Here is a 24,852-nt window from a genome sequence, read left to right as displayed (position 1 = left end):
CGGGCCGAGCAGAGTCATCCACCACAAGCTGAAGACAAACGACGGACACTGGCACAGAGTAATTGCGCTGCAAAGTCTGCTCAACCAATTACAACCCCAAGATGTTTGCTATTGCTAAAGCTAACTTACAGTTTGTAGTACAATTTAACAAAAAAAATAAAAATAAACGTTAACTGGATAGGCAAGTGAAGTTGATCAAATAAAAATATAACCCAGAAAACTACATGATTTGCTAAGCCGAGAGACTGTACTAGGTTCATTCGGATGGGAATTTACTAGCTGGCATTCTAGTATTTGTATGCCATTTTTGAGTTGTTGTAGCATTTTGTAGCACCACAAAACAAAACAAAAATTGTAACCCATGGATGGCTATAAAGACGATTTAATAATGCATCAAAATGTTATATTTAATAACAGCATAGTGTTTGTTAGGTAAGCTACTAGGTTGCTACAGACGGAGCTAAGAGCTATGTAGCAAGATTGATAGCGTTTGCGCCACATTAGTTCAGAATTCTGTAGGCTGCAACCTACAAAAAAATGTTTAGACCAACATAATGATGATTATATAGCTTGAAATCAAAAATGAAAAAAATGAATAATATGCCTCTGTAAGCTACTCTGTTACTGTGGATGGGACTAACTTGCTAGTATGCTAGTGTTTTCAAAACTTAATAAAAAAAAGTTTAGCTAATAGGATAGCTTCAAGCTACTAGTTTGCTAAAGAGGGGAGCTATCTAGCTGGAATACTAGCAATTGGGTCGCATTATTTTAGCATTTTGTGTACTGCAATGCCTTAAAACAATGGTGAAATGAAAACAAAATCTCAAAACCCAGCAAAATAATATCATTTTATTATGTTTTTCATGGGACAACAGAAAAGATTACATGTTGTTACCATTTCAAGTAGTCTTTGTACATCTTGTATAACAGTGTAAATTTACTGTCCCCGAAAAATAGTTTAACGCACATCCATTAATGTCTAAATCGCTGGCAACAAAAGGGAGTGCACCTTGAAAATGTCTAAATCTCGCCAAGTGTCAGTATATTGTGGTGCCATTATTATTGATTTCTTTTGCTATTAGCATTGCTGCCAGCTACTGGTTTGGGAGCTAACCAGCTGGAATGCTAGCATTTGTGCCCCATTGTGGCTGTGAGGTAACCCAGTGACGCTAGTGTCGATGTTTCTTTTGGCAGGTGCAATGCAGTGTGGAGAGGAACACGTTCCATCTTCTGGTAGATGGAATCCGCGTGAACGACGGCCATTTGCCCAACGATGAGGGCTCGTCCTTAAACTTCCACGGCCATGTCTACCTGGGGGGCCACCTGGGGGCCACTAATGTCTGAGTCAAACTTTGTCGCATGTTCTTACATTTGCGCCTGCATAACATGTGGCTCATGTTCTACCACAGGGGCCTAAAATCCTCTTGAAGAGCATCTCGGGCTGTGTGCGGGACTTCAGAATGAACGATCAGCCGGTGGGCCACCCCGAGGGGGCCCGCGGGGTGTCGCCCTGCTCAGACGGGCTCACGGAGAGGGGGATGTACTTTGGTGGTGGTCACGTCGTCTTAGGTTCGATGCCATAAATCGGGGTGGTTTTGTGCTCAAGGGCCACATATGATTTTCAAAACGGACTGGTCATTCGTAGATGAGAACAAAAAAAAAAAAAAGTAAAATATGTGAACATTTTTTAACAGTATCGCTTTGGTAGTAGCATCCGGTGCCGAAGTGAGTTGAGGAGCTTCATTTCGACATAAGTTTATTTTGTTTTATGTTATATATCAGTAGTTCTCTCACCTTTTACACAAAGCACCACCTAAAAAAAATTTTAGCTCTCCAAGTACCACCATAATGACCAACATTAAAATACAGTAGTTAGTAGGCCCAAGTGTTTAACAAGAATGAGGCAAAGGTTTTATTACTAAGAAGTATATTTAATATTATTAAAAGCTTGTGTAACATTATGCACAGTTCAACACTGGACTTAAATATGGGAAAATAAAAAATACTGTACTTAAATGATGAAATGAAAATCTTTTAATCATCAAATAAATCTTTTCTCCAATGAAGAGAAACAGTGTAGAAAATGCATGGATGAATGGAAATACAAATGCTCATTTTGGTGGATTGAAGAATGGAACGCATTTTTTTGCTTTGCATATGTGCCCCATAATACTTTGTCCACCCCTGCCTTCCATATACAGTAATTCACTGGACAAATTGCCGCATAGAGGTGTTTGTTCTTCTCCTAGATGATCCCTTTGCAGCGGGCGCTCAGTTTACGTTGACTTTCGAGCTGCGGCCCCGTCGCCCGACTGGCCTTCTCTTCCACGCGCGGGGCCACGGAACCAGCTTCGACGTGTTCTTAATTAACAACACGGTGACCTTTCCCTCTTGGACGATGTCGCGTTTAATCAAGTCAACAGTTGAGTGACTGTGATCTTTTACCAGGTGGGCGTCACTGTGAATGATGGCGGCGGTAGCGTCAGCGTCGCACTGACTCCACAGAAGATCTGTGATGGGGAATTTCATGTAATTACAGGTATGCTTAGCTGGTGATTAGTAAAGGTCTGTTTTGGGTCGCTGGTCGATTTCATCCGGTGGTACCTTCTTAGTTATTTGAGTCGGTGGATTTTTTTTGCTTTGCGTTGCCAGCCAAAATTTGAGATAAATGCAAGCTTTAGATACGCAACCCCTTGTAGTGAAGTGAAAAAAAAAAGGCGCAATTACAGTAGTGTAACTTGTGGACCAGAACAGCCACATTCGCACTTTTAGCTGTTTAGTGAATGGGAAAAACAGTCAAAGACAAAAATAAAAATGGAGAACACTCACAAGGAGCTGCTGCACTGTCACTCAGGTTTACTGTGAACCCCCCCCCCCCCCCCCAAAAAAAACAAAGAGAATTCCACGTTGTGTATTTAACCAAACCTCATAACTTTGCCTTATGAACGTCTGCTAGCTAAATGCTAATACACAATGTAAAACACCATAGATGGGCTATAAAACTAGCATAGATGATGTGGTAGTTATAAATCTTTAAGCAATGGATAGCTGAACACAATGCTGCAGCAACACATGCAGACAGACAATATAACAATACTCACATGCATATATTCCTCATGCGCTGCGAAAAACAACAAATATTATTGTATCTTACTGAGCTTAGTTGTGACCTTCTTCTTCAAGTATGTATTTTATGTGTATTATTTGGCCCCCTGGTGGCTATGGCACATACACCAGAAGGAGCAGCACAATGTCCATTGAATTAAAGGCTGAAATCATGATGCAAAAACAGTTTTGTTACATTTGACACAATCCTTTGTGCTTAGTATCCAAAGGAGAAAAAGACCTCATGCTAATGGTGGACGCCACGTCTGAAAAGAAGGCGGGACCCTTTGCATCTTTTCCCTCCTCTACAACACAGGGATTACTTCACATTGGAGGTATGAAATCACACTAAGACTTCTTTCAAAAAGAGTGCATAGGAGCTTAATATTTGTATTATATAAATATATATATATATATATTTTTTTTTTTTACAGGGGCCTTAGAGTCAAGCGGGGCCCCCGTGACATCTCCGTACATGGGCTGCTTGAGAAACATGATTATTAATGGCAGGCGCGTTGCGTCCGAGGCACGGGCGGCGAGGGTGATCGGCCTGGTGGACTTCAACGTGTGTCCTGCATACTGAGAGGAGGGCGAGGAAGTCAGGTCAGGAAGTGCTGTTGGTTGTCGAGATCGGCATTTCCCAACCTTTATTGAGCTGGGGGCACGTAGGCCTATTTTAGAAAAGACCATGATGGACACACAGGTTAATTACACTATGTGCCTTCTGCCGTCTTGTGGAAGAGCATTTCATTGTTCGGCCTGTCACTATGCAGCGCTGGCATAGATAGATAAACAAAGCTATATTATTTGTAGTAAATAAATACAGTGGTACCTTGACTTAGGAGTTTAATTTGTTCCGTGACCAAGCTTGTAACTCAGTTTACTCTTTTATCAAATAAATTAAAATTGCATTCATCTGTTTCAGCCCTGCAAAAAAAAATCACCAGCGTTTTCTTTTTGTCACGTTTTTAAAAACGACAAATAGTGCTGTAGTGTATACAACAACAATAAAACATAAAAGAGAATGTAAAGAAAAAAATGGTTTTATAAAGTGTAATTACTAATGAGTGACAGTGTCGTGTTGGCTGGTTATTTCAGTGCGCGCGTGCTCTTTGCGAGTGTTTTCATTTTGTATTTGTGTGTTTGGCTGCTTGTCCCGTTCAATAAATGATTGAAAGTGCATTGGTGACAGTGGCTCTCCTTGCCCAAACGTGAGGGCATTACGGTAAGTGAAAAATGTCTATCAGACAAAAATCCACACCCTTGGGGGGTTTCCATTACATTTGGATTACCACAGCTTCAATGGTTGGAAGAAAAAAAAAAAAAAAAAAAAAAAAGGAAGCAACGTGGACAGAGAACCCAGAGGCACAATTTTCAATGAAGCTCTTATATTTGGTGTCATTAGGTTTTTACAGGTGTAGCTAATAAAGTGACCGGTTGGTGTCAGTGCATAACAATCTTAGATATTGCCTTCTTTATATACATGTAAATACATGGTTTTTCTTTTGTACGGAAGAAAATGAGGTTTTTGATGGCTCAGGATGCGTTTATACTGTACACAAAAACAACACACAGGGATTTTTTAAAATAGAAAGGAGCCTATTAAATCTCACACACACACACACACACACACAGGAGCTAAAAATCCTCGATGATGAACATTTATGTAAAACCCCCCAGAGATACTGACATTTACAGTATATGCACACTTCTAGAGTGTCAACGCAGTTTAAGGCCACAGTTCATTAGTGCGTATTGCTTGTGGAGAATTCTAGTAAATGTCTGGTCGATGAGGATACTTCCTGTCCCAGTATCTGCCAGTGAAGATCCAGTCCTGAGAGCCGGTGTGCGGATTGGGGCCCTGCTGGAACCACCTAAGAACCAAGACAAGCAGACGACCAGTAAGTAAGGAGTGTTATTGACACTTAAAGAGGACATACCATCATTTCTCGTTTATAATACGCACTCGAGAATAATGCGCACCCCCAAAATCGACTCCCCCCCCAAAAAAAACACTTCTTCCTATGTATAATGCGCACCCTTGACTTTCTATCCCTTGATAAATTTACAGTGTATGCAATAAATGTTAGTGGTGACCCTCTCCTAATTTGTTTTTCTAGTAAATTCTGATCATTATTATTATTATTATTAGTGATGTTTACTTGTCCTTTAAGAATGTATTTATTATTGTTATGCACTCTATAGTGTTTATTTTTAACACTGCAGCTTTAAAACTAATTAATGTCTGTTCTAAAATACACATTTACTCATACCGCATTTGACTTTGAAATAATTTTCTTTTACTATACCTATGTATAATGCAGACTATTGACTTGAATGTTTTTTTCTTGAGGGGAAAAAAAATGTGCATTATACATGAGAATTTACGGTATAATGAAAAATGGACTTTTCAATTGCTTGTATACAAATAGTTGGGTCTCCGGAACAGTGGTGTGGAAACGTGTGGTGGGGCGGGGCTTACAGGCATTGACAAATCCAAATTACTATCTTCATTCACACTCTGATTGAACGCTCACTGCCTTATTTGGACGCCTGGGGTGATTTGGAATGAAGGCACCTGGGAACTGGTTTAAATTGTGACCAAAAACACAAATACTCCTTTATGTAAAATTAACTCTGTGTTCTCTCAGGTTGCATTCAAAGCACACAACCAGGGGAAGGATCTCGTGGAAGGCAGGGAGGCGGTTGAGTGGGTGAAAGTCGAGGAGATGAGCGATAAGAGCACATTGTCACCCACCAGCCCCGTCAAGCGACGGGGGGACACGTTTCAAGATGATATCTACGCGCGGAGGATATGAGAGGCTTTTCTTTGAAATTAGTTTTGACGATACCGTATCACAAATGTTGAGCACGTAGACGTCAGAGTCTAACCTTGGGCAAAGTGCGGGGCTCCTTCAGCGAGCAAAAAAACAGACAAGGAAGGAGAAATAAACAAGCATTTAATGCAAAAACATAAATAAATATATATATACATATATATAGGAACGCTTTACAACAAGCACAATTCATGAGAGTTAAGGACCAAGCCCTGATGTGAATAGCGAACATTTGGAACTATGTAGAAATAAGGGGAGGAGCTTCATTTAAACAGGCAATAGCACTTTCAAATCGAAAAGTAGTGCTTTGCTGCTATCTTGTGGCATATATAAAGAAATATCAACCTTTTCGGAGGCATCAGTGACTATTCGCTTTATATTCTATGAGTTTAAAGCCTAACTATACCCCAAAACACTTTATAATTTCAAACTCATCTTTCAACATTAGCCTGAAAAATATTGGCTCCTAATGATTGATTAATTCTGTGAGGGAAATGATGTTAACTATTCCATGTCAGTAGAGTCTATGAAGGGACACAATTATACTTACGAATATTATTTTTTTTTTCTAATGTGGAAAAGGAGGGGTCTATTTATTAGTGGATGGTATTTAAGAAATATGCTATGTGCATATGTGGCTCCATAACGCGTTTATTGACAGTCTATTTTTTTTTTTTGCCCAGCATACGTTTGTGATGTTAATTAGGGAGCTAAAGGCTAGCTACGCCTTTCTTTGCGAGCTGAGCTAACAATCTGAATAAAGCGCCATATTCGGGGCCTGAGAGCGTAATTAACCTTTTAATACAACTCCGGGCCAGAGGAACTAAGCGAATTGCCAAAAAGGACTTCTCCAAAGAGGCGCCGAGTGCGTGTAATTAACACAAATGGCCGTTCATCATCGCAAATTAAACAGAGACAAACTGTGAATACCAACGATCAATTATGGCCCATTTCTGGTGACACGGCCTTCGACGGCTCCGTCTTGTCACTAACAAAGACGGCCAGCGCCCATTTAGGCTCCAATTAGAAGATTTTGCACGGATGACAGATTGCCCGTCGAGTGGAGCGATTTCAAGAAGAAGTTTTCATTCGACAAACTCACCTCATCTTCCACTCGTCGTCCATTCTGGAGCTTTTTTTGCGGGTGGCCCTCTGCTTCTCCTCCAGTCTTTTCTTCTCCTCGCTGGCCAAGTCTGTGGGAACAGCGGCAAGTTTGACAACTCTATAAACCAGTAGCTCTCAAAAGTTTTGAAACCAAGTACCACCGAAAAAAACGAGGCGGATGTTTTATTCCTAAAAAGTGTATTGAACATAATTGTAAGCCACTGTAACATTATGCAGAATGTACAAACGTATAATGTGAGTTTAATTGAAAACATGTTTAAAAAAATGTTTTTTTTTCAGAGCAAATGCAAATGGATGTCACTTAAAAGTTAAATACAACTGAACTGTACTCTGGCTGTGGTTCTTTTTTCCTACCACTAGAGAGAGCACTCATACCACAGTTCAAGAATCACTGCCATAAACCGGCACAACGAGTCGTTCTACCGATGTCGCCGTTCTCCATGGCTCGAATGTCGGGCCTCAACCTGCAGTCTGTCCGAGGAAGGACGCCTGCCATGTCCTCGTGCAGCTCGTTCAGCTGCATGGCGAAGGTCGTGAAGCTGTACATCTGTGATTAGGGGACAAGTGGAACTCGAAGTAGTCATTATACGAGTTTTTATCTTGAGCAATATGACTTTTTGTCTCGGGGAGGGGGGGGGGGGGGGGGGGGGGGGGAAATCGGAATTTCTGCTTGTAATAAATACAACAAATACATCAATAAATAAAGACCTTTATTAACAGACAAATTAGTCAACAGCTTTTTTTTTTTTTTTTTTAAATATGCAACCCTTTACCATAAAAAACTATACATTTATATATTTTTTTGAAAACTCAAAAATTATTATTTTCCTAAATACAATTTCCTTCCCTGGAAAATATACAACTTGTTAATATCTTAAAAAAGCACTTTTTTCTCTTTAAAAAACAAGACTTATTCTGGTAAATTATAATTTTCTTCACAAAAATGAACAACGTTATGTAACTTCACGATTGTAATTTCAAACCATTTTTGGCTAATATTCTGTTTATAGCATTAAAATAATCAACAAAAGAGTCAGTTAATTTAAAGTGAATCTGTGAATCTAAAGTGAAAGCTTTTGAATCTGAATAATTGATCGGTATTGCTCGGTGATGAAGTGCTGCCTCCACGAGTGAAAATGCAGTCCAAGCTTTTATTGTCTTTCGGGGGGGCATTTTCAAAACTGACCTGGGCAGAGTTGGCCGGGCGGGGGGCGATCCTCCACAGCAGCTGGCTGCCGGGAACCACGTCCACACTATCGGGCGCTTGCGAGGGAACGTCCTGGAAAAGGATGCGGCAGATGTACGCTATTACATTACTTCCATCAAAGTGTCGTAGATTTCAACTCCAAATCTGAGCTCCTTTTAGTTTGTCTGTCTTTTAGCCAAGTGCAACATGAGTACGTTGCCTTCTTTTCAGGAACGTGCATCATCAAAACTTGACACTTCTTCCTCTTGATGATCTCATATGTTCCTTATATGAACTTGACCATACCCAAAAATGCGAACAACTTGTTTTCACACACTTAAAAATATTTCCATGTTACTTCAAACATGGCCTGTTCAGATAATACGGTGTTCTATTATACTATATAGTCAGAGTAATGCAATGGAGTTGTTACCTTTCTGCTGGTGTTTTTGCCTTCTACTCCTTTCCTGTCGCTTTTCCTGTGAGTCTCCAGGGCGGCGGGATCAATGACGTACAAACACTCGGTCCACTTGCCGTACAGCGCGCACAGCTTCTTTTTACTTTCGTGTGCAAAAATAAACACACAAACACACAGTCATGATTTTGGCTTGTTTCCTTGCTAGGCTGTGACAAGGAAACAAACACACGATATCTGTCGTTATCAGCATTCGTGGCTGTGGCCGAGTATTGTCACAAAATGCACATGCAGTGGTGGTCTCGCGGTCAACGGTTTTAAATGCACAGCAAAAAAAAAAAAAAAGGAACCCAGCTGATCCCACCATCCACAATGAGCCACCAGCGCCGCCATTTTGTTGCGTTCCTCTTTATTCCCACTCGGCTGCTTGTCCTACAGTTTTGACATTTCATTTTGCTTGTCTTCTTTGAGGAAAGTTTAACAACAATGCTTTGTCTTCTTCTTCAAACTTCAACAGTTGGTCTTTTTAGGAAAAAGCAACATCAACAGTTTTATTTTATCTTAGAGAAGAGTAACATCAATGATAAGCGTTCTCTTGAGGAGTGTACGACATCAGCAATTTGTCTTCTTTTTAGGACAATGGAACATCAACAGCTGTGTTTCATTTTTTTGCGAAAGTGCAACACGACTAATTGCGGGGGGAATCGTTAATTCATAACATGCTTGGCGATCGGAGTCCAGCCAAAGCACTTCAATTATTTGCTTGACAAATAATTTGACTAAAGTATACTTCAAGCGCATTGAAATCATGCTGGCTCGGAACCAGAATGAAGGGTGAGGATATTTGGATTGGAATAACCAGAAAGCGCATACATGATGTGTTTTATCTGGGCCGCTCGAAAGCAAGAGCGATGACAAGGGGGCTTGGAAATAATGAAAGTACACGAGAAATGATGAAGTGTGATTAAAGGGACGAGGAAAAGGATGCTTTGTACTTCAATTTGTAAACGACAGCAATCAAACAGTAAGCTGTTCGACGTTCATTTTTTTGGACAGTCGAATGAAAAAAAAATTGGACTTTATTTTATTACAAAAAAAGCCAGACTTGTATTCAAATAAAGTCTGTTTTTTTTTTCTCAAGATAAAATGTCTGTATATTTTTTGTTAAATATTGCAATATTATGAGAATAAAGTCAGATTTTTAAATGTATTTATTTGAAATGGTGGCGAGTGTGTGCGGCCTCCCATTAACCCTGAGTGTGAATGCAATTGGTAAATTCCTAGCACAGCCGCATCCCGATTTATGAGGGTGTGCACACTTGTGCTACCGCCTGATCTCAGTTGTTTATTTGTACTTCCCCTCTCGAAGACAGATTCATTTTGCTCTCGAGGTGGCAGTTCACATTAATGCTGGAAATGATCTCTATTGAACAGAGCAACGTACATCTTTTATCCATTGTCTATGACGGCAATTAAACAACTCACTGTTAAACACCGATTTGTGTGTGTGTAAGGGGCACCTTTTATCCAGTATGTACCCTTCCACTTTGTGCAGTTCTTTACCAAAAAGGCCACATGGCTTGAAGTTAAGGCAGCATTTTTCACCAGTTCTGCGCAAACACACAGCAGCAAAAGAAAACTTCAATATCATTGGCGGCATCATATTATTGATTGTAATGATAATGATTTGAGTGGAGGTAAATGCTCTTACCTGTGGTTGATCACCTCCACACTTCCATACTGCTCGATCCAGAGCTGGCCCACGATGATGTTGTGCACGCAGCACGTGGGATTGGTCCACGTGTACGCTTCGTTGTGACTGCGCGGCAAAACCGGAAGCCTTTTTAGAGTCACGTTAGGGAGTGAAAGGACGTGTGGTATTTTAGTGGTCCTCACTTGGGCAGCTCCAACGTGACGACGCCTTTGGGCTCGGCTTGCACACTCTTCCCCCAGAACTTGAGTTTCGGACAGATGGAGCCGTGGAACGCGAAGTCCTGCTGGAGGCCCTCGGCGTGGAAGGCGCTCACGGGAGGGTGGTGGCTCACCTGCTCCGATACGAGCCGGAAACCCAGATCCTCCCTGGATTGATGGGATCAAATAGTAGTCAGAATTCCCAGAGGGCGTGGCAGTGCGGGACTCCAGTCACAAGAGTCAAGGCTTAGGTCGCCAATTTTAGGACTTGAGATTTGTTCATGAAAAGACTTGACTCTCCATCTTATCAAGAGCAGAACACAGGAATCGGCCCTATTTTATATTTAAACAGCAAAATATTCCACCAAAAGTTAAATAGCTCAACGCTAACGTACGATGCGAAATGCCACAGACAGGTTAACGTGAATTAGCGTAGATCGTATGCTCATTGTAAAACTACAAACAACTGCTCCTGTAGCCAACTGTTGCCATTCATTCAGACAACAGAATAATTGCTTTGTGCTCAATTTAAAAGGCTCAGATTTCACAAACTGAACTTTTTGCCATACTGCTGTCCGATGGTTTGCGTTGAGATTTGTTTGTAAAATAGATGCCTTGGCTCAATTAAGGTTGAGAAGCAGCGGCTGAGACGACCGGATGGAAACACACTAACCTGACCAGTTCGTAGGTTTCTCCGAGCAGCGGGTTGAAGGGCTTGCCCGTCCTCTCCCACTGCGACGCCACGGCAGACACGGCAAAGGCCGCCACACACTGACGAGAAAAGTAGCAGAATCAAAATCACTTCCCGGCGAGGACGGCCATTGCCCTCTCATCCCCAATAGTGTCATTTTCTATTGAGTTTAGGTCTGGGCTTTTCCCATCGAAGCCATCCCTTCTGCTGCTTTGGGCTCCGGTTCGTCTACCTTCATCCTGTCAAGGGACTCCGTTGCGGCGTCGGCCCGCCGGATGAGGTACGTGTGCTCCATGTACTCGGTCAGACGCTGCAGGAAGCTGAGCGGCTCGTTGAAGATCACGGGCATGGCGATCTTGGAGAGCTCCTGGAGACCGCGCCGGGGGAAGGCTCATTAAGAAGTGCCATCTTAGTTTTAGTCTTTTGGACGGAAATGCTTATTACTTTCAGTCACAATTTAGTATGTCGACTGTATGTGTGAGAGTTTTAGTCTACAAACACTTAAAAGGGTTTCAGTTTAGGAACAATATTTGGATGAGACAGATCCCGAGCCCCTTTAAACGCCCACATGTTCTCGGGAAATTGTCACACGGTAAACCCATGTGACAAGTGAGATAGACAATGCTGGCAATTCGCAGGTTGTTGGAGTAGGGATATGATTCTCGCTTAGGACGCGAGTGGTCCTGTCTTCAAATGCTGGACGAGCCCACTTTTTCTGGAAATTGTCACACGGTGGACCATGTGACAAGTACCTTGGTCACAATGCACACCTCGTGGCTCCTTCGCTCGAGTACGAAAACAGAGCACTTTCGAGACATAAAGACATTAAGAAAAAAACTGTCACTGAACCGTTTTAAATGGTTCCTGGCAATTGTCACACGTGGACCTTGTGACAAGGAAGTGGGTGACTGAGGTGTATAATTCTCGCTTTGGGTGCGAGAGATCCCGGACGGGATCTCATTGAAAGGGTTTCCCCCCCCCCCCCCCCCCCACAATTTTTTTCTGGAAATTGCCACACATTGACCACGTGACAAGTAAGTGGGTCACTAAACACAACATGTGGCTCGTTGGTCAAGGGGTATGGTTCTTGCTCGGGGTGTGAGAGGTCCCCGGTCCAAATCCCAGATGAACCTTTGTTTAAAGGGGTTTTATGACTGAACCCGATTTCTGGCAATTGTCACACGTGTACCATGTGACAAGTAAGTTGGCCATGAAACACAACTCTTGGCATGTTGTCCGAGGGTGCGAGAGGTCCCGGTTCCAAATCCCGGACGATCCCTTTTGGAAAAGGGCTTTTGCCACTTCCTTTTTGCGGGAATTGTCACACGGTGGACCATGTGACAAGTAAGTGGCTTACAAATATTCTGTACATTCTCACCATTCCGATGCAGTTTCTGAGAATACTCCAAATGCTGAAGTCATTTCTTGAAAACATGGGCGAAGGCAAGCTCGTCCTGAAACGACAAACATGCATTCAACGGAGACATATTGGGCATTTTTTCCCCCAATAGTCCTAATATTATGACAAGGAATAAGGTAAAACAATTTGGGGGGATTAAATCGCGCATTTTCAAGAAAAAGTTGCAGTATGAGAACAAAGCCAGATTTTTTTTCCTGGATAAAAAAGACATTTCTTTTCAAGAAAAAGTCATATTTATTGACAGATTGTTTGGTGCTACAAAGTCATATATGATTGATAAAAAAGGTCGCAATATTATGAGAACATCGCCTGATTTTTATGAGATAAAAATAAGAATAATCGGAGTTGTTGCTCTTGCGAAAAGTTGCATATTTTCGCAGAAATAAAACAAAAAGTCAGATTTATTTAAAGGTAAAATGTTTCATTTCTTCAAGAAAGAAATGCATGCTTTGGGGGAATATCAAATAAGAAAAGAGTTTGATTTATTTTTATGAAAAACGTTTGATACTTTCTACAAAAAAAAATGATCTATAAAAAATATTTTATTTCAAGATGAAAAGTCTTACATTCCATATTTTTTGTAATATTTTGAGAGTAAATACATTTCGATTTTGTTTTAAGTCACATATTTTCAGGAAAAAAATGTTTTAGTATGTATGAAGTCATTTCCAATGAACGTTGGGACGTTGTGTTAAACAAAATGCAAACCCAATACAATGATTTGCAAATCACGTTCAACCTATATTTCATTGAATACACTACAAAGACAACAGATTTCATGTACAAACTGATCAACTTGATTGTTTTGAGCAAAAAGTGTTTTTGAACAATAAAATGTGTCATGTCATGAGAATAAAATCAGATTTATTTTGAGATAAAAGTTGTATTTTATATATGAGGAAAAAAATGTAATAGAACACAATCCATTTTTGTCCTTGATTAAAAAAATACATTTATTTCCATTCTCATTTTGAGGTAAAAAGTAAAAAAAATTTTCCCCAAGAAATCAAGTTATGATACGTTTTTATCCTTTAAACAATTTATATCTGAACACAAACGGTAGCAACACATGCAGACAGACCACACTTTATATTCTTTATGCTCTGCGAAGGACAACTAATATCACTACAGCTTAGTTACGACCATCTTCAACTCAGAAGTCGAGGCACCGCTGTATTTGTATACAAACAATAAAAAGTCAATTTTCCATAATATGTCCCTTTTAATATTCACTTCTATCAGCTTTCAACGCAACCCCCCACGAATTCTACTGAAAATGACTCTCAGCTGACACACAATAGCTGCAGGCGGCTATTGAGTGACACGCTGCAAGAAAACCCGATGACACGCTCGGGCCGTGGTTGTAATAAATTGGAAGTCTCAAGACGGCCATTGGACTGAAAAGAATTGTACTCATTCTTAGAGTCATGTTTTGGGTGTCATTTGTAACTGTTTTCAAACTGACATTTTTTTATTTTTTTTTTAATTGGCCAATGGTGCAGTTATGATCAACCCTCATAAAATCTGCCTAGTAACAAGTGGCCTTGCAAAAATGTGACCAGGAATCAGAGATATTTGATGAGGATGTATTTTTGTGTGTGTGTAATACTACGGCTTTAAGACTTTATTTTGTAATAATAAATATTTTGACTAAAAAAAAAAAAAAAAACAAATTTTAAAAATAAAAAAATCTAAATATTTGAAGAAAAACCCACACATTTTTCTTGTACTGTAGTATTACGTAGTTTTTATTGTAATATGACTTTTTGGGGGAAATTTTAAAACATTTTCTTGAAGAAAATCTGACTTTATTCCTGTAAAATTACATTATTATTTTGACTTTTTTCTTGCATATTGTTTTTTTTTAAAATTTAAAATATACAATATTTTAACCTAAAAAAAAATGTCCTCAAAGAATCAGACTTTAGTTTTTTAATCTTATGACTTCCTTCTCGAAAATATACAACTATTTATCCTGGAAAAAGCAAACTTTATTCTTGTAAGATTATGACTTTTTTCGCTTGCAAATATCATATTTATTTTTGAGAAAACTTATAAGTGTCAAATAAAAATTAGGACAATTTTCTCATTGTATTCTAACTTTATTTTCAGAATGCTATGATCCGTATTTAGAAAATATAGGACTTTATTCCTGTAATATTGCAATTTGTTTTTTATAATATTGTGACTTTATTCTTGTAATCTTATGACTTTGTTTTGGAAATATACAACTTTTCCTAAATTAAATTCTGACTTTATTCTCGTAATATTAAATTTTTTCTTATTATGTTATTCATGTAATAATATTGCTCTCAAATGATAAAACTTTTCAAATAAAAAAAGACATTTTATTCTTGTAATATTATGACCTTTTTATCAAAATGCACAAGTTCCCCAAAAAAATAAAATCACATTTTATTTTTGTACTATTACATTTCTCTTGTAATATTTAAACTTTGTTTTTAAAAACATAAAACTTTTATTCTAAAATAATTTAGACTTTATTGTCATCATTGTTTTGGTAATCTTATGACTTCACTCGTGAAATATTACGACTTTTTTCTCAAAACATACAACTTTTTTACTAATAAGAATTCACCCTTTAGTCTGGTAATATTGCAACATTAATTTCGTAACATTATGACTCTATTCTTTTCATATTAAATATTTCTTCAATCAAAAATATGCAACTTTTGAATAATAATAATAAAAAAATATCGCGGCCCAAAAAAAAAACGGAGCAATAGAATCAGGCATCCGGTAAATTCTGGTCTGATGTCTTAATGGTAGCCCTTGCATTCGTCCAAGTATTTGTCCAAATATCAGAGAATTTATGCGCAAGGTGCCTGCAGGAAGCGGTCAACAGAGTGATTGATGACCTAGCGCCTTACGCCGAGCCCCAATCAATATTTCAACGGCGAAGACAAAGACACCTGTCCTTTCCGCGCCAGTCTTTCGGGGGCACCGGCGCTCTAAATTATTCAGAGGCGAAAATAAATAACAGGAGCGACGGGGAGAGCAGTTTGCCAGGTCATAATAGCCTCATGTCGCTGAAGAGGAATTAGAAAAGAATAGTCGGGTGGTCAAGAAAACAAAGTGGTAATATTATGAAGCTAATGTTGGATTTTATTGATCTTTTTGAGGTTTAAAAGTTGGATATATATATATTTTTTAAAAAGTCGCCTGCGTGGCATTTGCATGTTCTCCGCGTGCCTTCGTGGGGACTCCGGTTTCCTCCCACTCCCAAAAACATGCGTGGTAGCTTGAGTGAAGACTCTAAATTGTCCGTAGGTGTGACTGTGAGTGCGAATGGTTGTTTGTTGTTTGTTGTTTGTTTCTATGTGCCCTGCGATTGGCTGGCGACCAGTTCAGGGCGTACCCCGCCTCCCGCCCGAAGATAGCTGGGATGGGCTCCAGTGAGTGAGGAGAAGCGGTAAAGAAAATGGATGGATGGATAATATTACTAGAATAAAGATAGATTTTTCGAGATTAGAAAGTAAGAGAAAAAAAGTTGTATATTTATGAAACAAGTTAAAAAAAAAAAAGTAACAATACTACTAGATGAAAGGAAAACTTTCCAATATCAAAAACTCTCAAAATAAAGACAGAATATTAAGAGAAAAATGTCATAATATTACAAGAAAAGCATCTCATTTGGATGTTCTTCAATTTTTTTTAGATTAAAAGGTTATATATATATATATATATAATCTGGTTTTATTTCTCATTTATGTTTGGATTTCTTAAGATTAAAACGTGTATATTTTCAAGGTAAAAAGATCATCATACTTGAATAAAGTAAGTATTTTCAAGATTAGAAAATTGTAGATTTTTAACAAAAAAATTATTAAAATAATGACATCCAAAAATGACGAGACTAAATTTCATTAATTATATTTCAATACATTGATATTTTCAACTAAAGCATATTAATATTACGAGAATTAAATCGGAATATTATGAGAATAAGGTCACATTTTTTCCAAAATAAAAAACAAAAAATGTTAATATTACAAGAATGAAGAGAAGTGCGAGAGCTCCTTATCATGAAACAGGACTGCCCCCTCAAAACAGGCTGAATTGGATGAGGCTTCAAAAAAGGCTTTCAAGTCTACCTTCTTGATCTTTGGGGAATTTTGACGAAAGATTCCTATTTTCCCAATTTCAGTGTTCTAAATTGAGTAGGGGGGCTGAATGAAAATTTTGCTGGACAAGTCGAGTCACAAAATAACTTGGTTGGCACAACACCGACCCACCCCGCCCCCACCCCCATGGCCCCCCTCTCCGTACTGCCACTCAATATTAAAAAAAAACAAAAGTTTGATAATAAGAATTTTCTAATTCACTAATCCCCAACAAATCCCACGTCGCTTCTGCCTCTCTGTACTTTATTCCCCCCGAAAATCTTGAGCGTCTCATTTAGGAAGTCGGCGTGCGCCGCTGACCTATACTTGGTGACCCCGTTGGGTTGCGTCTGCGCCTCGTCGCTATGGCGATGGCCCCGCAACACGGCGAGCATGGCGCCGTCGTCCTCTTCCTCCTCCTGGAAGGAACGACTCGCCGCCGTCTCAAAGCCGCTCAGGGAGAGCTCCGAGTCGGAACCTGGCGGAACGGATTACGAGGACAACGTCAGAAGAATAAATCGTCCGATTTGGGCGAGATTCTATTCAAAGTTGCAACATTGCGAGTATTTCTTTCTTTCAAGATAAGTCATATTTTATTTTTAAACTAAAATCATTTCATCTGAGAGGGTTTTTTTGTCGAAATATTACAGTATGTTGTTATATAATATTATATTACTAAAGTCGTAATATTAAAATAAAAAAGTAATATTTTGACAAGAGAGGTCATATATTTTCAAAAAAAACTATTGTGTGAATAAAGTTGACGTTTGAAGGATAATTTTTTTTAATTCAAGAAAAAGCAATAATATAATGAGAATAAAGTACATTTATTTCAGTCTTATTTTTTTTTTTTTTGAAAAAATGTTTTAATATTATTTGAATGAAGTCAAAATTTCAAAATTAGAAGGCATATATTTCCAAGAAAATGTGGTAATATTATTCAAATGAAATCCGATTTTTTTTCATTTTTGATAAAAAAATTCATATGATGAATAAGGTGAGCTTTTTTTTCCCCAAGATTAAACGTGGCACATTTTCAAGAAAAAAGTCATAATAAAAGAATCAGTCATATTTTCAAAGAACAAATATGAAAGTAAAGTTCAAATTTTAAAATTGATTTCAGATTGCTTTATATTTTTAGAAAAACATAGTACAAAAATAATGTAAGATTGCTGGGGGGATGAAACAACTTTTAAATATTACTAGAATAAAGTCAAATTTTCAAAGTTCAAAGGCATATATTTTCTATTCAAAAAAGTTGCAATATCATGAGCATAAAATCTATTTATTTTTCTCTAAGGGTGGTACATTTAAAAAAACCCAACTAATATTAAAAGAATAAAGTGGGTTTTTTTAAGATAATTTTTTATCTTAAAAGTCTCAATACAATAATCAAATCATATTACAAGAAGAGGGTCAACTTGTTTCTAGCTAAAAAGTCATATATTTTGTATTAAAAAAATCTGAACCTCATCTAAATAAAGCAAGATAATTTCATATCAAATGTTGGATACTCTCAGTCATAAAATTACCACAATAGTCCGTTTTTTTTTTTCCCCGAGATAAAAAGTTGTACATTTCTTCGTGACACTCCTCAAATCAAGTCCGACTTTCTCGACTCTCTTTAAAAGTGGTATATTTGTGTGAACAAACAGAACCTCCGAATAATATGAAACTGACCAGACACGGCGTCGTGGAACTCATCGTCGCTGAGGCCGCCGGCGCCCTTGACCGCGACCTGCTCCAGCTCGTGGTGCTCGGTGGCCAGCGTCTGCAGCGCTCGCGACAGAATCTTATTCTTCTCCACCTCCAGCTCCAATTTCATGCTACGCACCTGCACACACACACACACACACACACACAATGGAACACTATACTGTGTGTATGTTAAAAACCCATACGACTACTCTATGCATCTCCTACGTCTACCATAGCGGCGCCTTGAGATACGAGTTTAATTCGTTCCGCGACCACGCTCGTAAAACACTCGCATGTCCAATCGAAACAATGTGGTTGCAAAAGTGTGCACACCCTCTTAAGGCTGGGGATGTGGCTGTCTTCAGAATGAAGCAAACACATTCAAACTTATGTTACATGGCAGTCAGCACACACATGCCACCATTTAAAGTGCCTCTAAATAACCCCAAATAAAGTTCTGATGTTCTAGTAGGCTTTTCTTAACAGATCACATTGATGGTGGAGAAAGTTTTGAAATGATTTACCTTGGTCTCATCGTGAAGAGTTACAAAAAAAAAACAAGAGGTAAAAAATTGCAGATTACTTGATTGAAATGTTTTGGTATATTTGGGGGGAAAAGTCAATCTAACAATGTAACAAAAATACATTTTTTGAACAAAAGTCATAATCTTACGGGAAAAGAGATTTTTTTTTTTCGGAGATAAAATTGGAATATTTTCAAGAAAAAAATAGGTAAAAAGTAGGACGACTTTATTTTAAAGTGCAAGTAACAAGTCACATATTTTCGATAAAACTCATAGTATTGCTGGAATAAAGTTTTTTAGATAAAAGTCATGCATTTTGCAAAAAGTCACAAAAATATGAGAATATTGTCTTTATTTTTGATAAAAAGCTTTAATATCAAAAAAATAATCCTTTTTGTTGTTTTTATAGAAAAAAAGAGATCATTCCACAAGAACAAAGTTTAAAATATTGAGAGATTAAAAAGATGCACATTTACTCTAAAGAAAGTGGCAATATTACGAGATTAAAGCTGCAATTTAATGAGGACAAAGGTCAATTTTTAACAAGTGAATTTATTTTTGGGTTGGATATTTCCCATCTTTTCTTTTCCCAGGGGAATGAATGCACACCCCGTTGCTTCTTTTACAATCGGCGGCGGCGGCATGTGCGCGCGCCCAGAGAATATTCCGGTTATTCTTACCGAGAGGCAGCCCATTCGTGAGAATCCGAGGGGGAGGGACGGCGCGCCTTTTATGCCAGCGCACGACTCGGTTGAAACGGTTTCGTCCAGCTGAGGCAACGTGTCACAATTCAGAAAGCTTCCGCTGGATGATCTGCCAGCTTGTTTGGCCTTTAACGAGCACGCTAATTAATTCCCGTTTATTTATTCTTCCCACACCGAGCTCTGGAAGCGAGCATGAGGCATGAATGACACCGTTGCCGCTGCAGATGGCGACCGATCTGCTCGGAAGGAACGCCAGCGGAGGCTTAGCCGCCTTCGTGTGTAGTACAATTAAAATGGACACTTTATTAGGTACAGCTGAATAAACATTCAATACGAGACGTCAAAAAGAAAGGAAAAAAAGAGACAAAGCTGTTTATTGCCGCTCTTACTTAAACTTTACTGTAAGACTAAACATGTGACCAAAAAAAAAAACACATTTATTGAACCAAACACCACATAACTTTGCCTAAATGTCCACTAACTTAATGCTAACACACAATGCAAAACTCGGTTCACGAGCTAACGGAACTAGCATCAATGTTGAGGTAGTACTAACCCTTTAGCGGCTATTTAAACACGAAAGTGGTGCAAAACATGTAGACTGACAAATATAACAATATTCTTTATCCTCTGCAAAAAATGGCTAGTGAGCAGTTGTGACTGCCTTTTTCTAGTCTTTACGTATGCATGTATTATACTTCCCCCTGGTGGCCAAGGCAGGCACACCAGAAAGAGCCACGGAATGAATACATGAAATCACAATGCGCAAAATGTGTAATTGTTGACCTTTACAGAAACAAATGGTTGTTTGTTTATATGTGCCCTGCGATTGGCTGGCGACCACTTCAGGGTGTCGCCCAAAGATAGCTGGTATAGGCTCCGGCACGCCCGTGACCCTAGTGAGGATAGGTGGTTTCGGAAAATGGATGGAAACACACATTGTTCACATTTTTTCATGGTCACTGGAACGGATGAATTGCATTTCCATTCATTTCAATGGGAAACATTACCTCCGTTTACGAACGTTTCGGGTTACAAATTCAAGCTATTACTCATCGAAGCCGCAACATTTCCACATGACCTACAATTCCACAGTTTACACCCAAATAATTCCCGTTCATTCCCAACGAAATGCTTTCACATCATTCTATTTCACTTTTAAAACATTCAGCTCATTCAGAACTTCTTCAAAACACATTCCCGTATTACCCACATTCCACATTTGACACCCACATTTCACATTTGATTGTCAAAACACCCACATTCTCCCCCATTCCACTCTATTCTGCCTGCTTCCACATTTCAAACCATTGCACTGACTACATTCCCCACATTCTGCACTGTGCCAAATACCCGCATTTTAGCCCCAATAAGACCAATTCTACATTTGTAGCTACAGTTTCCTTATTTCCCCACCGATCCCCACCGTTGCAACTTCTACGTGTTCGACTCATTCAAGCGCATGATCTCAATCGGCATTGCAGCATTCACACGCAATTTCTCCGGGAATTGCACCTTCTAGTTTTTGTTTGGTTTTACTTGACCCAAATCATAATATACTGGTAATATTGATTATGGTTGATTATGGTTCCCCCCAAAAAAGGCATTTGTACAAACAAAGGCCTCCCGTATAATAGACAAGGGTTGAAATAAACCAAATAGCATCGCGTCTTTTCAATTTGGATCGATTTATTGACTTGGTTTGTTTTGTGACTGTCAAAGAGGGAACTCACCACTTCCTGTTTGGAGACCAGTCCGAGACAGACGTCCAAGTTGGAACCGGTCTCGCTCGACAGCTCGTTGATGGCCCGCAGCTTCTCCAGAATGCAAAGCCTATCTTGAAACATACATCGGAACCTGAACCCTGACTTGAAACCCAATTTTTACAATCTAACCCTATGAATGAAACTTGACTTGGAAACATTGACCCTTGTAGAAAACCCAAGTTGAAGCCTTAACTCTGTCGGAAAAAAACAACAATTTTGAAACCCTGAATCCATCTTGAAGCCCTAACCCTGTCTTCCAAACCTAATTTAGGACCCTAACCCTGCCTTAAAACTTTACTTTGAAACCCTGTCTTGAACCTGTACTTGAGAATCTTAAGCCTGTCTTGAAACCCTATTTTGAAACCCTAATTTGGAACTCTGATGCTGTCTTGAAACCCTACTTTATAAATCTAATCCTGTTTTGACAGCCTAATCTGAAACACAAAACCTGAAACCTTCATTTGGAACTCTAATCCGGTTTTAAAACACAAATTGAAAACCTGACTCTGTCTTGCAACCCCAACCCTGTCTTAAAACCCTACTTAATTCCTTACCCTGTTATTAAACCCCTAATTTAGAACCCTAACCCTGTCCAAGATCAAAAATTAAAACCTAAAACCTGTCTTAAAACTTAAAATCATACCAAGGACTTACTACTACTGCAGTTAATGGTGGGTGGTGTTGCTTAATTTGAGTTGAATTCAACAACAAAAAACTTTTTCCCACGATGGTTCAGATTGTTTAAAAAAAAAAGTACTTTGCTTTGTTTACGGAAGTCATTTTTTTGGTCGCCAGAATTACGCAAAGACTACTGAACAGTCCCCCCCCCCCCCCGCAAAAACAACACAGACCTCTTTTCCATCTCATGCGCATTGATTTGCTCCATTTCCCTCACTTCATGAATATTAACGAGCACATTCCGCTACATGTTGATTGTTGCGTTGCTTGGCCTCTGCGGCGCTCCGAGTGCCGCCGCGGCTCCTCGTAAGATTACAGACGCATGCTGCTCATACCTCGCCGGGTTATTTCGATAAATATGAAATAAGAGCGCCGCTCGTTACCTCGCGCCAGGCCGTCAATCTCGATGAGCGACAGCACGGCCGCCACTTCCCGCCGCAGCCGGCCGTGGCTCGCCCCCGCCGCCTGCGTCGGGAGAGACAAACAAACAAACAAACAAACAAACAAACATCGTCAACATGAAATGTGAGTGTGGGCGGTATGTGGGCCTGGACTAGAATCACTTGCTTTGAATTGAAATCCCAACTCTGTCTTTGAAACCCTAACCCTGTCTTGAAACCCTACTTATAAACCCTCACCCGGGCCGGTGAAGCGGTGACAAGCGAAACGCAACCGAACGAGCGTGATCCTTGTGCCGCACTCTTGTCTGCCTAAGGACTCGTAATTGCTTGTTTGTTTCGTTTGGTGGCCACCTGCAGGGCGTCAGCTATCCGGCCCAGTGAGGAGCCTTCCTCCTCCTCCTCCTCTTCGTCGTCGTCGTCGTCGTCGTCGTCGTCGTCGTCGCCCCCCCGCCGGGCGCCCTTCTCCTGGGAGCAGTAGTGCGTGCTGAAGGCTGAGTGCTCGTCCAAAGCGTCCAACCAAGCCTGCGAGTCCGCACGAGGGGGGAAATGTCACATGTCATCATGTGCAGCACAATTACAGCAATCTTTTCACATGCACAATTATAGTAAAAACCCTAAAGCCTAACCGTGGTTTCAAACCCTACTTTGAATCCCAAACCCGGGATGAGAAACCCTACTTTCAAAACTCTAGCCCTGTCTCGAAGCCCGATATTTGAAACCCTAACCTCGTCTTGAAACCCTGCTCGGAAACTTCTAATTCATTTCAAATTTGAAAACCCTGTTTGGAAACCCTAACTCTGGCTTGAAACACAACTTTGAAACCTTCACATTCAGTCTTAAAACTCTAACCCTGACTTGAAGCTCTTCTTTGAAACCCTAACTAAGGCTTAAAGAAACTACCGTGAAACCCAAACCCTGTCTTGAAACCCTAATTTGAAACGCAAATGCTGGTTTGAAACCATATTTTGAAACCCTAACCTCTAACCCTTGTTTAAAACCTTAACTGTCATTTGAAACTCAAACCCAGTCTTGAAACCCTAATTTGAAACGCTAACCCAGGTTTGAAACCATATTTTGAAACCCTTGTTTGAAACCCACATTTAAAACCTAACCCTGTCATTTCAAACTCAAACCCAGTCTTGAAACCCTAATTTGAATCCGTTACCCTGTCTTAAAACCCTAACTCTATTTTACTTTGAAACTCTGACCCCGTCTTGAAGCTCTAACCCACTGATGTCAAACTCAGGGTCTGGGGGCCAGATCTGGCCCACCAAGTCATTTTATGTGGCCCACGAAGTGTGTCAGCTTTTTTTTTTGTTTTTTTTGATACAAACACCACATTTGCAAATTGTCCTCACTAATAATAACAACGTATTAACGTATATTACAAACAATGTTTTGCTGGCTTCTGATTTCGAAACTAGCTATCCATCAATTTGTTTTGTATATGTAATAACAAGAGCCAATCATACATTTATATGCGTTCAGAGTCATAAACGGCCCTCCGAGTGAACCCAAAGGTGTTAATAGCAGTGTACAAACAATGACAAACAAGGCAGCCGTTGCCTTTTTCCTTCAGACAAATGTCACAGTAGAAAATGGGGCAAATGTGAAGTGATTTGGGTCATATTTGCTTGAGCGAGCGCAGATGTGACTTTTTAATTCGGCAACCCGGTACTGACAAAAAATATCAATATTGATCGTGCGGGACGGAGATTATCTCACAAGCGTCAAATCATCAAAGCGTACTTTTCTTGTCGCCTCGGGCTCCTCTTTGGCCGAGACTTTGAAGTAATGGACGCTGTCATCGTAACACGTTAGGGTGAAGATGCAGCAATCTTTCGATCGGCTCTTCAACACCAAGGAGGAAAAAAAAGAAGATCAAGTGGGGGACGAAAAGAGCAGAAAAAAGACATTGGAATTATTAGATAAAAATGGTCAATAATGGTAAAGAGAGAAAAACAAAAGTTTATGCTGCCTTGGTTTTGCTGAAACAGCCACACTTAATGTCCTATTTTCAAAATGTTATTGATGATTTCAAATTTTAGGCAATCCTTATTGACAGTGCGAATGTTGGGGGCCCAAATTATTTTTATCTTTTTATAACAGTAAAGACAAAAGTGTATAACGGTAAAGACATGAACAGCTTCATAAAAATCGCGTGAGTTGCACAAATTCATACGGATTCATCCGTATCTCAGAAATAACAATTATTAATAATCATTTATTTTGCCGTCTGCTATGGTGTGAATGCAAAATGGCTGCCT

At 39.5% G+C, this 24,852-nt stretch overlaps 2 protein-coding genes across 12 annotated transcripts in view; one reads left to right on the top strand and one right to left on the bottom strand.

Annotated features, from left to right (window-relative positions):
- Window positions 1-1,344: 1,344 nt before the first annotated feature.
- lama3 (laminin, alpha 3) lies at window positions 1,345-3,691 on the top strand. Its single transcript, XM_061779675.1, has 5 exons — window positions 1,345-1,569; window positions 2,250-2,377; window positions 2,449-2,539; window positions 3,327-3,440; window positions 3,540-3,691. Exons 1-5 carry the CDS (start codon window positions 1,461-1,463, stop codon window positions 3,686-3,688), a joined length of 591 nt encoding a protein of 196 aa, XP_061635659.1. The 5' UTR covers window positions 1,345-1,460; the 3' UTR covers window positions 3,689-3,691.
- osbpl1a (oxysterol binding protein-like 1A) overlaps window positions 3,018-24,852 on the bottom strand; it is a 41,976-nt gene continuing 20,141 nt past the window's right edge. For 5 of the 11 annotated variants that reach the window (XM_061779644.1, XM_061779647.1, XM_061779651.1 and 2 more), the window contains 18 exons: window positions 24,311-24,436; window positions 22,937-23,107; window positions 22,568-22,649; window positions 21,474-21,577; window positions 18,495-18,648; window positions 17,136-17,292; window positions 12,649-12,724; window positions 11,503-11,637; window positions 11,253-11,350; window positions 10,565-10,747; window positions 10,380-10,487; window positions 10,189-10,278; window positions 8,687-8,813; window positions 8,254-8,346; window positions 7,491-7,614; window positions 7,045-7,135; window positions 5,998-6,018; window positions 3,018-4,979 (listed from right to left, as the gene is read on the bottom strand). In XM_061779644.1, coding sequence (XP_061635628.1) covers window positions 4,877-4,979; window positions 5,998-6,018; window positions 7,045-7,135; window positions 7,491-7,614; window positions 8,254-8,346; window positions 8,687-8,813; window positions 10,189-10,278; window positions 10,380-10,487; window positions 10,565-10,747; window positions 11,253-11,350; window positions 11,503-11,637; window positions 12,649-12,724; window positions 17,136-17,292; window positions 18,495-18,648; window positions 21,474-21,577; window positions 22,568-22,649; window positions 22,937-23,107; window positions 24,311-24,436 — 2,043 coding nt within the window. In that variant the 3' untranslated portion in view covers window positions 3,018-4,876. Of the gene's footprint in view, window positions 4,980-5,997; window positions 6,019-7,044; window positions 7,136-7,442; window positions 7,615-8,253; window positions 8,347-8,686; window positions 8,814-10,188; window positions 10,279-10,379; window positions 10,488-10,564; window positions 10,748-11,252; window positions 11,351-11,502; window positions 11,638-12,648; window positions 12,725-17,135; window positions 17,293-18,494; window positions 18,649-21,473; window positions 21,578-22,567; window positions 22,650-22,936; window positions 23,108-24,310; window positions 24,437-24,852 lie in introns of those variants that run through there. The other 6 variants (XM_061779646.1, XM_061779648.1, XM_061779645.1 and 3 more) reach the window with 5 other exon arrangements.

This window comes from Phyllopteryx taeniolatus, chromosome 7, assembly GCF_024500385.1.
Source record: "Phyllopteryx taeniolatus isolate TA_2022b chromosome 7, UOR_Ptae_1.2, whole genome shotgun sequence".
Lineage (NCBI taxonomy): Eukaryota > Metazoa > Chordata > Actinopteri > Syngnathiformes > Syngnathidae > Phyllopteryx > Phyllopteryx taeniolatus.
The sequence above is the reverse complement of the archived record's forward strand: the minus strand, read 5'-3'. Positions and strand labels throughout refer to the sequence as shown.